The sequence below is a fragment of the Somniosus microcephalus genome, unplaced genomic scaffold (assembly GCF_052327205.1).
Source record: "Somniosus microcephalus isolate GS21.2 unplaced genomic scaffold, FLI_Smic_1.0 unresolved_chr3, whole genome shotgun sequence".
NCBI lineage: Eukaryota > Metazoa > Chordata > Chondrichthyes > Squaliformes > Somniosidae > Somniosus > Somniosus microcephalus.
In genome coordinates, this window is record NW_028225181.1 from 21,636,290 (window position 1) to 21,650,521 (window position 14,232).

The 14,232-nt window shown below is 52.3% G+C and overlaps 1 protein-coding gene across 7 annotated transcripts in view; it reads right to left on the minus strand.

The window, feature by feature from the left end:
- The window catches only part of LOC147091297 (atrophin-1-like), a 180,343-nt gene that overhangs the window by 143,364 nt on the left and 22,747 nt on the right, over positions 1–14,232 (minus strand). For all 7 annotated transcript variants that reach the window (XM_085976720.1, XM_085976719.1, XM_085976716.1 and 4 more), the window contains one exon: positions 12,083–12,293. In XM_085976720.1, the coding sequence (XP_085832846.1) occupies positions 12,083–12,293 (211 nt within the window). The remainder of the gene's footprint in view (positions 1–12,082; positions 12,294–14,232) is intronic.

Consider the following 14,232-nt stretch of genomic DNA (forward strand, 5'->3'; position numbering starts at 1 on the left):
GAGGGAGCTCTGTATTGTACCTGTCCTGGCAGTGCTCGATGCTGACACTGGGTATAAAGTGGGGGTACACTGTCAGGGTAATATAGAGGGAGCTCTGCATTGTACCTGCCCCGGGAGTGCTCGATGCTGACACTGGGTATAAAGTGGGGGTACACTGTCAGGGTAATGTAGAGGGAGCTCTGTATTGTACCTGCCCCTGGAGCGCTCGATGCTGACACTGGGTGTAAAGTGGGGGTACACTGTCAGGGTAATGTAGAGGGAGTTCGGTATTGTACATGCCCCGGGAGTGCTCGATGCTGACACTGGGTATAAAGTTGGGGTACACTGACAGGGTAATGTAGAGGGAGCTCTGTGTTGTACCTGCCCCGGGAGTGCTCGATGCTGACACTGGGTATAAAGTGGGGATACACGGTCAGGGTAATGTAGAGGGAGCTCTGTATTGTACCTGCCCCGGGAGTGCTCGATGCTGACACTGGGTATAAAGTGGGGGTACACTGTCACGTTAATCTAGAGGGAGCTCTGTATTGTACCTGCCCTGGGTGTGCTCGATGCTGACACTGGGTATAAAGTGGGTGTACACTGTCAGGGTAATGTATAGGGAGCTCTGTATTGTACCTGCCCCTGGAGCGCTCGATGCTGACACTGGGTATAAAGTTGGGGTACACTGTCAGGGTAATGTAGAGGGAGCTCTGTATTGTACCTGCCCTGGGAGTGCTCGATGCTGAAACTGGGTATAAAGTGGGGGTACGCTGTCAGGGTAATGTAGAGGGAGCTCTGTATTGTACATGCCCCGGGAGTGCTCGATGCTGACACTGGGTATAAAGTGGGGGTACACTGTCAGGGTAATGTAGAGGGAGCTCTGTAATGTATCTGCCCCGGGAGTGCTCGATGCTGACACTGGGTATAAAGTGGGGGTACACTGTCAGGGTAATGAAGAGGGAGCTCTGTATTGTCCTTGCCCCGGGAGTGCTCGATGCTGACACTGGGTATAAAGTGGGGGTACACTGTCAGGGTAATGTAGAGGGAGCTCTGTATTGTACCTGCCCTGGGAGTGCTCGATGCTGACACTGGGTATAAAGTGGGGGGACACTGTCAGGGTAATGTAGAGGGAGCTCTGTATTGTACCTGCCCTGGGAGTGCTCGATGCTGACACTGGGTATAAAGTGGGGGTACACTGTCAGTGTAATGTAGAGGGAGTTCTGTATTGTACCTGTCCTGGGAGCGCTCGATGCTGACACTGGGCATAAAGTGTGGGTACACTGTCAGGGTAATGTAGAGGGAACTCTGTATTGTACCTGCCCTGGGAGCGCTCGCTGCTGACACTGGGTATAAAGTGGGGGTACACTGTCAGGGTAATGTAGAGGGAGCTCTCTTTTATGCCTGCCCCGGGAGGGCTCGATGCTGACACTGGGTATAAAGTGGGGGTACACTGTCAGGGTAATGGATAGGGAACTTTGTAATGTACCTGCCCCGGGAGTGCTCGATGCTGACACTGGGTATAAAGTGGAAGTGCACTGTCAGGGTAATGTCGAGGGAGCTCTGTATTGTACCTGCCCTGGGTGTGCTCGATGCTGACACTGGGTATAAAGTGGGGGTACACTGTCAGGGTAATGTAGAGGGACCTCTGTATTGTACCTGCCCCGGGAGTGCTCGATGCTGACACTGGGTATAAAGTGGGGGTACACTGTCAGGGTAATGTAGAGGGAGCTCTGTATTGTACCTGCCCCGGGAGTGCTCGATGCTGACACTGGGTATAAAGTGGGGGTACACTGTCAGGGTAATGGATAGGGAGCTCTGTAATGTACCTGCCCCGGGAGTGCTCGATGCTGACACTGGGTATAAAGTGGGAGTACACTGTCAGGGTAATGTAGAGGGAGCTCTGTATTGTACCTGCCCCGGGAGTGCTCGATGCTGACACTGGGTATAAAGTGGGGGTACACTGTCAGGGTAATGTAGAGGGAGCTCTGTATTGTACCTGCCCTGGGAGTGCTCGATGCTGACACTGGGTATAAAGTGGGGGTACACTGTCAGGGCAATTTAGAGCGAGCTCGGTATTGTACCTGCCCTGGGAGCGCTCGATGCTGACATTGGGTATAAAGTGGGGGTGCACGGTCAGGGTAATGTAGAGGGAGTTCTGTTTTGTACCTGCCCTGGGAGCACTCAATGCTGACACTGGGTATAAAGTGGGCGTACACTGTCAGGGTAATGTAGAGGGAGCTCTGTATTGTACCTGCCCTGGGAGTGCTCTATGCTGACACTGAGTATAAAGTGGGGGTACACTGTCAGGGTAATGTAGAGGGAGCTCTGTATTATGCCTGCCCCGGGGGTGCTCGATGCTGACACTGGGCATAAAGTGGGGGTACACTGTCACGGTAATGTAGAGGGAGCTCTGTATTGTACCTGCCCTGGGTGTGCTCGATGCTGACACTGGGTATAAAGTGGGGGTACACTGTCAGGGTAATGTAGAGGGAGCTCTGTATTTTACATGCCCCGGGAGTGCTCGATGCTGACACTGGGTATAAAGTTGGGGTGCACTGTCAGGGTAATGTAGAGGGAGCTCTGTATTGTACCTGCCCCGGGAGTGCTCGATGCTGACAGTGGGTATAAAGTGGGGGTAAACAGTCAGGGTAATGTAGAGGGAGCTCTGTAATGTACCTGCCCCGGGAGTGCTCGATGCTGACACTGGGCATAAAGTGTGGGTACACTGTCAGGGTAATGTAGAGGGAGCTCTGTATTGTTCCTGCCCTGGGAGCGCTCGCTGCTGACACCTGGTATAAAGTGGGGGTACACTGTCGGGGTAATGTAGAGGGAGCTCTGTATTGTACCTGCCCTGGGAGTGCTGGATTCTGACACTGGGTATAAAGTGGGGGTACACTGTCAGGGTAATGTAGAGGGAGCTCTGTATTGTACCTGCCCCGGGAGTGCTCGATGCTGACATTGAGTATTAAGTGGGGGTACACTGTCAGGGTAATGTAGAGGGAGCTCTGTATTGTACCTGCCCCGGGAGTGCTCGATGCTGACACTGGGTATAAAGTGGGGGTACACTGTCGGGGTAATGTAGAGGGTGCTCTGTATTGTACCTGCCCAGGAGTGCTCGATGCTGACACTGGGTATAAAGTGGGGGTACACTGTCAGGGTAATGTAGAGGGAGCTCTGTATTGTACCTGCCCCGGGAGTGCTCGATGCTGACACTGGGTATAAAGTGGGGGTACACTGTCAGGGTAATGTAGAGGGAGCTCTGTATTGTACATGCCCCGGGAGTGCTCGATGCTGACACTGGGTATAAAGTGGGGGTACACTGTCAGGGTAATGTAGAGGGAGCTCTGTAATGTACCTGCCCCGGGAGTGCTCGATGCTGACACTGGGTATAAAGTGGGAGTACACTGTCAGGGTAATGTAGAGGGAGCTCTGTATTGTACCTGCCCTGGGAGTGCTTGATGCTGACACTGGGTATAAAGTGGGGGTACACTGTCAGGATAATGTAGAGGGAGCTCTGTATTGTACCTGCCCCGGGAGTGCTCGATGCTGACACTGGGTATAAAGTGGGGGTACACTGTCAGGGGAATGTAGAGGGAGCTCTGTATTGTGCCTGCCCCGGGAGTGCTCGATGCTGACACTGGGTATAAAATGGGGGTACACTGTCAGGATAATGTCGAGGGAGCGCTGAATTGTAGCTGCCCCGGGACTGCTCGATCCTGACACTGGGTATAAAGTCGGGGTACAATGTCAGGGTAATATAGAGGGAGCTCTGTATTGTACCTGCCCCGGGAGTGCTCGATGCTGACACTGGGTATAAAGTGGGGGTTTACACTGTCAGGGTAATGTACAGGGAGCTCTGTATTGTACCTGCCCCGGGGGTGCTCGATGCAGACACTGGGTATAAAGTCGGGGTACACTGTCAGGGTAATGTAGAGGGAGCTCTGTATTGTACCTGCCCCGGGAGTGCTCGATGCTGACACTGGGTATAAAGTGGGGGTACACTGTCAGGGTAATGTAGAGGGAGCTCTGTATTGTCTTTGCCCTGGGAGCGCTCGATGCTGACACTGGGTATAAAGTGGGGGTACACTGTCAGGGTAATGTAGAGGGAGCTCTGTATTGTACCTGCCCCGGGAGCACTCGATGCTGACACTGGGTATAAAGTGGGGGTACACTGTCAGGGTAATGTAGAGGGAGCTCTGTATTGTCTTTGCCCCGGGAGCGCTCGATGCTGACACTGGTTATAAAGTGGGGGTACACTGTCAGGGTAATGTAGAGGGAGCTCTGTATTGTCTTTGCCCTGGGAGGGCTCGATGCTGACACTGGGTATAAAGTGGGGTACACTGTCAGGGTAATGTAGAGGGAGCTCTGTATTATGCCTGCCCCGGGGGTGCTCGATGCTGACACTGGGTATAAAGTGGGGATACACTGTCAGGGTAATGTAGAGGGAGCTCTGTATTATGCCTGCCCCGGGTGTGCTCGATGCTGACACCGGGTATAAAGTGGGGGTACACTGTCAGGGTAATGTAGAGGGAGCTCTGTATTGTACCTGCCCTGGGAGTGCTCGATGCTGACACTGGGTATAAAGTGGGGGTACACTGTCAGGGTAATGTAGAGGGAGCTCTGTATTGTACCTGCCCCGGGAGTGCTCGATGCTGACACTGGGTATAAAGTGGGGGTACACTGTAAGGGTAATTTAGAGGGAGCTCTGTATTGTACCTGCCCTGGGAGTGCTCGATGCTGACACTGGGTATAAAGTGGGGGTACACTGTCAGGGCAATTTAGAGCGAGCTCGGTATTGTACCTGCCCTGGGAGCGCTCGATGCTGACACTGGGTATAAAGTGGGGGTACACTGTCAGGGTAATGTAGAGGGAGCTCTGTATTGTACCTGCCCCGGGAGTGCTCGATGCTGACACTGGGTATAATGTCAGGGTACACTGTCAGGGTAATGTAGAGGGAGCTCTGTATTGTACCTGCCCCGGGAGCACTCGATGCTGACACTGGGTATAAAGTGGGAGTACACTGTCAGGGTAATGTAGAGGGAGCTCTGTATTGTACCTGCACTGGGAGTGCTCGATGCTGACACTGGGTATAAAGTGGGGGTACACTGTCAGGGTAATGTAGAGGGAGCTCTGTATTGTACCTGCCCCGGGAGTGCTCGATGCTGACACTGGGTATAATGTCAGGGTACACTGTCAGGGTAATGTAGAGGGAGCTCTGTATTGTACCTGCCCCGGGAGCACTCGATGCTGACACTGGGTATAAAGTGGGAGTACACTGTCAGGGTAATGTAGAGGGAGCTCTGTATTGTACCTGCACTGGGAGTGCTCGATGCTGACACTGGGTATAAAGTGGGGGTACACTGTCAGGGTAATGTAGAGGGAGCTCTGTATTGTACCTGCCCCGGGACTGCTCGATGCTGACACTGGGTATAAAGTGGGGATACACTGTCAGGTTAATGTAGAGGGAGCTCTGTATTGTACCTGCCCCGGGAGTGCTCGATGCTGACACTGGATATAAAGTGGGGGACACTGTCGGGGTAATGTAGAGGGAGCTCTCTTTTGCAGCTGCCCTGGGTGTGCTCGATGCTGACACTGCGTATAAAGTGGGGGTACACTGTCAGGGTAATGTAGAGGGAGCTCTGTATTGTACCTGCCCGGGAGCACTCGATGCTGACACTGGGTATAAAGTGGGGGTACACTGTCAAGGTAATGTGGAGGGAGCTCTGTATTGCACCTGCCCCGGTTACGCTCGATGCTGACATTGGGTATAAAGTGGGGGTACACTGTCAGGGTAATGTAGAGGGAGCTCTGTATTGCACCTGCCCCGGTTACGCTCGATGCTGACATTGGGTATAAAGTGGGGGTACACTGTCAGGGTAATGTAGAGGGAGCTCTGTATTGTACCTGCCGTGGGATTGCTCGATGCTGATACTGGGTATAAAGTGCGGGTACACTTTCAGGGCAATTTAGAGCGAGCTCGGTATTGTACCTGCCCTGGGAGCGCTCGATGCTGACACTGAGCATAAAGTTGGGGTGCACGGTCAGGGTAATGTAGAGGGAGCTCTGTATTGTACCTGCCCTGGGAGGACTCAATGCTGACACTGGGTATAAAGTCGGGGTACACTGTCAGGGAAATGTAGAGGAAGCTCTGTATTGTACCTGTCCGAGAGTGCTCGATGCTGACACTGGGTATAAAGTGGGGGTACACTGTCAAGGTAATGTAGAGGGAGCTCTGTATTGTACCTGCCCCGGGAGTGCTCGATGCTGACACTGGGTATAAAGTGGGGGTACACTGTCAGGGTAATGTGGAGGGAGCTCTGTATTGTACCTGCCCTGGGAGTGCTCGATGCTGACACTGGGTACAAAGTGGGGGTACACTGTCAGGGTAATGTAGAGGGAGCTCTGTATTGTACCTGCCCCAGGAGCGCTTGATGCTGACACTGGGTATCAAGTGGGGGTACACTGTCAGGGTAATGTAGAGGGAGCTCTGTATTGTAACTGCCCCTGGAGTGCTCGATGCTGACACTGGGTATAAAGTGGGGGTACACTGTCAGGGTAATGTAGAGGGAGCTCTGTATTGTACCTGCCCCTGGAGTGCTCGATGCTGACACTGGGTATATAGTCGGGGTACACTGTCAGGGCAATTTAGAGCGAGCTCGGTATTGTACCTGCCCTGGGAGCGCTCGATGCTGACACTGGGTATAAAGTGGGGGTGCACGGTCACGGTAATGTAGAGGGAGTTCTGTATTGTACCTGCCCCGGGAGCACTCAATGCTGACAATGGGTATAAAGTGGGGGTACACTGTCAGGGTAATTAAGAGAGAGCTCTGTATTGTACCTGCCCCGGGAGGGCTCGATGTTGACACTGGGTATAAAGTGGGGGTACACTGTCAGGGTAATGTAGAGGGAGCTCTGTATTGTACCTGCCCCGGGAGCGCTCGATGCTGACACTGGGTATAAAGTGGGGGTACACTGTCAGGGTAATGTAGAGGGAGCTCTGTATTGTACCTGCCCCGGGAGTGCTCGATGCTGACACTGGGTATAAAGTGGGGGTACACTGTCAGGGTAATGTAGAGGGAGCTCTGTATTATGCCTGCCCCGGGGGTGCTCGATGCTGACACTGGGTATAAAGTGGGGATACACTGTCAGGGTAATGTAGAGGGAGCTCTGTATTGTACCTGCCCCGGGAGTGCTCGATGCTGACACTGGGTATAAAGTGGGGGTACACTGTAAGGGTAATTTAGAGGGAGCTCTGTATTGTACCTGCCCCGGGAGTGCTCGATGCTGACACTGGGTATAAAGTGGGGGTACACTGTCGGGGTAATGTAGAGGGAGCTCTGTATTGTAACTGCCCCTGGAGTGCTCGATGCTGACACTGGGTATAAAGTGGGGGTACACTGTCAGGGTAATGTAGAGGGAGCTCTGTATTGTACCTGCCCTGGGAGCGCTCGATGCTGACACTGGGTATAAAGTGGGGGTGCACGGTCACGGTAATGTAGAGGGAGTTCTGCATTGTACCTGCCCTGGGAGCACTCAATGCTGACAATGGGTATAAAGTGGGGGTACACTGTCACGGTAATTAAGAGAGAGCTCTGTATTGTACCTGCCCCGGGAGGGCTCGATGCTGACACTGGGTATAAAGTGGGGGTACACTGTCAGGGTAATGTAGAGGGAGCTCTGTATTATGCCTGCCCCGGGGGTGCTCGATGCTGACACCGGGTATAAAGTGGGGGTACACTGTCAGGGTAATGTAGAGGGAGCTCTGTATTATGCCTGCCCCGGGGGTGCTCGATGCTGACACTGGGTATAAAGTGGGGGTACACTGTCAGGGTAATGTAGAGGGAGCTCTGTATTGTACCTGCCCCGGGAGTGCTCGATGCTGACACTGGGTATAAAGTGGGGGGACACTGTCAGGGTAATGTAGAGGGAGTTCTGTATTGTACCTGCCCTGGGAGCACTCAATGCTGACACTGGGTATAAAGTGGGGGTACACTGTCAGGGTAATTAAGAGAGAGCTCTGTATTGTACCTGCCCCGGGAGGGCTCGATGCTGACACTGGGTATAAAGTCGGGGTACACTGTCAGGGTAATGTATAGGGAGCTCTGTATTGTACCTGCCCCGGGAGTGCTCGATGCTGACACTGTGTATAAAGTGGGGGTACACTGTCAGGGTAATGTAGAGGGAGCTCTGTATTGTACCTGCCCCGGGAGTGCTCGATGCTGACACTGGGTATAAAGTGAGGATACACTGTCAGGGTAATGTAGAGGGAGCTCTGTATTGTAGCTGCCCCGGGAGTGCTCGATGCTGACACTGGGTATAAAGTGGGAGTACACTGTCCGGGTAATGTAGAGGGAGCTCTGTATTGTACCTGCCCCGGGAGCACTCGATGCTGACACTGGGTATAAAGTGGGGGTACACTGTCAGGGTAATGTAGAGGGAGCTCTGTATTGTCTTTGCCCTGGGAGCGCTCGATGCTGACACTGGGTATAAAGTGGGGGTACACTGTCAGGGTAATGTAGAGGGAGCTCTGTATTGTACCTGCCCCGGGAGCACTCGATGCTGACACTGGGTATAAAGTGGGGGTACACTGTCAGGGTAATGTAGAGGGAGCTCTGTATTGTCTTTGCCCCGGGAGCGCTCGATGCTGACACTGGTTATAAAGTGGGGGTACACTGTCAGGGTAATGTAGAGGGAGCTCTGTATTGTCTTTGCCCTGGGAGGGCTCGATGCTGACACTGGGTATAAAGTGGGGTACACTGTCAGGGTAATGTAGAGGGAGCTCTGTATTATGCCTGCCCCGGGGGTGCTCGATGCTGACACTGGGTATAAAGTGGGGGTACACTGTCACGGTAATTAAGAGAGAGCTCTGTATTGTACCTGCCCCGGGAGGGCTCGATGCTGACACTGGGTATAAAGTGGGGGTACACTGTCAGGGTAATGTAGAGGGAGCTCTGTATTATGCCTGCCCCGGGGGTGCTCGATGCTGACACCGGGTATAAAGTGGGGGTACACTGTCAGGGTAATGTAGAGGGAGCTCTGTATTATGCCTGCCCCGGGGGTGCTCGATGCTGACACTGGGTATAAAGTGGGGGTACACTGTCAGGGTAATGTAGAGGGAGCTCTGTATTGTACCTGCCCCGGGAGTGCTCGATGCTGACACTGGGTATAAAGTGGGGGGACACTGTCAGGGTAATGTAGAGGGAGTTCTGTATTGTACCTGCCCTGGGAGCACTCAATGCTGACACTGGGTATAAAGTGGGGGTACACTGTCAGGGTAATTAAGAGAGAGCTCTGTATTGTACCTGCCCCGGGAGGGCTCGATGCTGACACTGGGTATAAAGTCGGGGTACACTGTCAGGGTAATGTATAGGGAGCTCTGTATTGTACCTGCCCCGGGAGTGCTCGATGCTGACACTGTGTATAAAGTGGGGGTACACTGTCAGGGTAATGTAGAGGGAGCTCTGTATTGTACCTGCCCCGGGAGTGCTCGATGCTGACACTGGGTATAAAGTGAGGATACACTGTCAGGGTAATGTAGAGGGAGCTCTGTATTGTAGCTGCCCCGGGAGTGCTCGATGCTGACACTGGGTATAAAGTGGGAGTACACTGTCCGGGTAATGTAGAGGGAGCTCTGTATTGTACCTGCCCCGGGAGCACTCGATGCTGACACTGGGTATAAAGTGGGGGTACACTGTCAGGGTAATGTAGAGGGAGCTCTGTATTGTCTTTGCCCTGGGAGCGCTCGATGCTGACACTGGGTATAAAGTGGGGGTACACTGTCAGGGTAATGTAGAGGGAGCTCTGTATTGTACCTGCCCCGGGAGCACTCGATGCTGACACTGGGTATAAAGTGGGGGTACACTGTCAGGGTAATGTAGAGGGAGCTCTGTATTGTCTTTGCCCCGGGAGCGCTCGATGCTGACACTGGTTATAAAGTGGGGGTACACTGTCAGGGTAATGTAGAGGGAGCTCTGTATTGTCTTTGCCCTGGGAGGGCTCGATGCTGACACTGGGTATAAAGTGGGGTACACTGTCAGGGTAATGTAGAGGGAGCTCTGTATTATGCCTGCCCCGGGGGTGCTCGATGCTGACACTGGGTATAAAGTGGGGATACACTGTCAGGGTAATGTAGAGGGAGCTCTGTATTATGCCTGCCCCGGGTGTGCTCGATGCTGACACCGGGTATAAAGTGGGGGTACACTGTCAGGGTAATGTAGAGGGAGCTCTGTATTGTACCTGCCCCGGGAGTGCTCGATGCTGACACTGGGTATAAAGTGGGAGTACACTGTCAGGGTAATGTAGAGGGAGCTCTGTATTGTACCTGCCCTGGGAGTGCTCGATGCTGACACTGGGTATAAAGTGGGGGTACACTGTCAGGGTAATGTAGAGGGAGCTCTGTATTGTACCTGCCCCGGGAGTGCTCGATGCTGACACTGGGTATAAAGTGGGGGTACACTGTAAGGGTAATTTAGAGGGAGCTCTGTATTGTACCTGCCCCGGGAGTGCTCGATGCTGACACTGGGTATAAAGCGGGGGTACACTGTCAGGGTAATGTAGAGGGAGCTCTGTATTATGCCTGCCCCGGGGGTGCTCGATGCTGACACCGGGTATAAAGTGGGGGTACACTGTCAGGGTAATGTAGAGGGAGCTCTGTATTGTACCTGCCCTGGGAGCACTCAATGCTGACAATGGGTATAAAGTGGGGGTACACTGTCACGGTAATTAAGAGAGAGCTCTGTATTGTACCTGCCCCGGGAGGGCTCGATGCTGACACTGGGTATAAAGTGGGGGTACACTGTCAGGGTAATGTAGAGGGAGCTCTGTATTATGCCTGCCCCGGGGGTGCTCGATGCTGACACCGGGTATAAAGTGGGGGTACACTGTCAGGGTAATGTAGAGGGAGCTCTGTATTATGCCTGCCCCGGGGGTGCTCGATGCTGACACTGGGTATAAAGTGGGGGTACACTGTCAGGGTAATGTCGAGGGAGCTCTGTATTGTACCTGCCCCGGGAGTGCTCGATGCTGACACTGGGTATAAAGTGGGGGGACACTGTCAGGGTAATGTTGAGGGAGTTCTGTATTGTACCTGCCCTGGGAGCACTCAATGCTGACACTGGGTATAAAGTGGGGGTACACTGTCAGGGTAATTAAGAGAGAGCTCTGTATTGTACCTGCCCCGGGAGGGCTCGATGCTGACACTGGGTATAAAGTCGGGGTACACTGTCAGGGTAATGTATAGGGAGCTCTGTATTGTACCTGCCCCGGGAGTGCTCGATGCTGACACTGGGTATAAAGTGGGGGTACACTGTCAGGGTAATGTAGAGGGAGCTCTGTATTGTACCTGCCCCGGGAGTGCTCGATGCTGACACTGGGTATAAAGTGAGGATACACTGTCAGGGTAATGTAGAGGGAGCTCTGTATTGTAGCTGCCCCGGGAGTGCTCGATGCTGACACTGGGTATAAAGTGGGAGTACACTGTCCGGGTAATGTAGAGGGAGCTCTGTATTGTACCTGCCCCGGGAGTGCTCGATGCTGACACTGGGTATAAAGTGGGGGTACACTGTCAGGGTAATGTAGAGGGAGCTCTGTATTGTCTTTGCCCTGGGAGCGCTCGATGCTGACACTGGGTATAAAGTGGGGGTACACTGTCAGGGTAATGTAGAGGGAGCTCTGTATTGTACCTGCCCCGGGAGCACTCGATGCTGACACTGGGTATAAAGCGGGGGTACACTGTCAGGGTAATGTAGAGGGAGCTCTGTATTGTCTTTGCCCCGGGAGCGCTCGATGCTGACACTGGTTATAAAGTGGGGGTACACTGTCAGGTTAATGTAGAGGGAGCTCTGTATTGTCTTTGCCCTGGGAGGGCTCGATGCTGACACTGGGTATAAAGTGGGGGTACACTGTCAGGGTAATGTAGAGGGAGCTCTGTAATGTACCTGCCCCGGGGATGCTCGATGCTGACACAAGTTATTGCTACAGTATATGTTCTGACCGAAGGTCAGCGACATGAAACGTTAACTCTGTTTCTCGCTCCACAGATGCTGCCTGATCTGCTGAGTATTTGCAGCATTTTCTGTTTTTATTTGTGATCTGCTTTGCTCACCATTGCTCTTTCCATCTCCTTTTCTCGTTCCCTCTCTCGTTCCCTCTCTCGCTCCCTTTCCTTTTCTTCCCTCACTTTTTGCTCCGCTTCCTTGCGCGCTCTCTCCAGTAGCTCTTCCCTTTTCTTCGCCAGCTTGGAGCCGGGCAGTGGGATGAAGTACAGGTCGGAGCGGGAACAGGAGTTGTAACCGCGGTCAAAGTGTCGAATAAACCTGCGGGGGAGAGAGAGAGGGAACAGGTTAGAACTGAGAGACAGAGAGAGCGAGGGAGGGGACGGGTTAGATCTGAGAGGGAGAGAGAAAGAGAAAGTGGGATCAGGTTATAGCTGACCGTGAAAGAGAGGGAGGGACGGATCGGGTTAGATCTGAGAGGGAGGGAGGGATTGGAATAGAACTTAGAAAGAGAGAGAGGGGGGACAGGTTAGAACTGAGAGCGAGAGAGAATGAGTTAAAACTGAAAGATAGAGAGAGAGAGGGAAGGAGGGATCGTGCTAGAAGTGAGAGAGCGAAAGCGGGAGTGAGAAAGGGAAAAGGTTACAACTGAGAGAGAGGAAGAGGGAGAGGGAGAGATAGAGAGAGAGAGAGAGTTAGGGATAGAGGGAGGGAATGGTCTGCAGTGGTTCAAGAAGGGGGCTCACCACCACCTTCTCAAGGGCAATTAGGGATGGGCAATAAATGCTGGCCTTGTCAGCGACGCCCACATCCCATAAACGAGACTCGCAAAATTAATGGGACTACTAGCAAAATGAATGGGACTACTCGCAAAATGAATGGGACTAAAAGTCAATAAATCCCAAGGACCGGATGACCTACATCCTAGGGTTTTAAAAGAGGTGGCCATTGGGATAGTGGACGCATTGGTTGTCATCTTCCAAAATTCTATAGATTCTGGAACGGTTCCTGCAGATTGGAGGATAGCAAATGTAACCCCGCTATTCAAGAAAGGAGGGAGAGAGGGAAAGGGAACTACAGACCTGTTAGCCTCACATCAGTAGTTGGGGAAATGCTGGAATATATTATAAAGGATGCAATAACTGGGCACTTAGAAACTAATAGTAAGATTGGGCAGAGTCAACATAATTTATGAAAGGGAAATCCTGTTTAACAAACCTATTGGAGTTCTTTGAGGATGTAACTAGTGGAGTAGACAAAGGGGAACCGGTAGATGTGGTGTATTTGGATTTTCAGAAGGCCTTCGATAAGGTCCCACACAAGAGGTTGGTGAACAAAATTAGGGCCCATGGAATTGGGGGTAATATACTAGCATGGATTGAGAATTGGTTAACAGACAGAAAACAAAGAGTAGGGATAAACGGGTCTTTTTCAGGATGGCAGGCTGTGACTAGTGGGGTACCACAAGGATCGGTACTTGGGCCTCAGCTATTCACAATCTATATCAATGATTTGGATGAGGGGACTAAATGTAACATTTCTAAATTTGCTGATGACACAAAGCTAGGTGGCAGTGTCAGTTGTGAAGAGGATGTGAAGAGGCTTCAAGGGGATCGCGACAGGCTCAGTGAGTGGGCGAGAACATGGCAGATGGAATATAATGTGGATAAATGTGAAGTTATCCACTTTGGTAGAAAAAACAGAAAGGCAGAGTATTTCCTAAATGGTGAAAGGTTGGGGAATGCAGATGCTCAAAGTGACCTGGGTGTCCTTGTACATGAGTCACTGAAAGTGAATGTGCAGGTGCAGCAAGCCATTAGGAAGGCAAATGGTATGCTGGCCTTCATTACAAGAGGATTTGAGTACAGGAGTAAAGAAGTCTTACTCCAATTATATAGGGCCTTGGTGAGACCACACCTGGAGTACTGTGTACAATTTTGGTCTCCTTACCTAAGGAAGGATATACTTGCCATAGAGGGAGTGCAATGAAGATTCACGAGATTGATTCCTGGGATGGCGGGACTGTCGTATGAGAAGAGATTGAGTAAACTAGGCCTGTATTCTCTTGAATTCAGAAGAATGAGAGGGGATCTCACTGAAGCATACAAAATTACCACAGGGCTTGATAGGGTGGGTGCTGGGAGAATGTTTCCCTTGGCTGGGGAGTCTAGAACCAGGGGCCACAGCCTCAGGATAAAGGGAAGGCCATTCAGGACTGAGATGAGAAGAAATTTCTTCACACAGAGGGTGGTGAATCTTT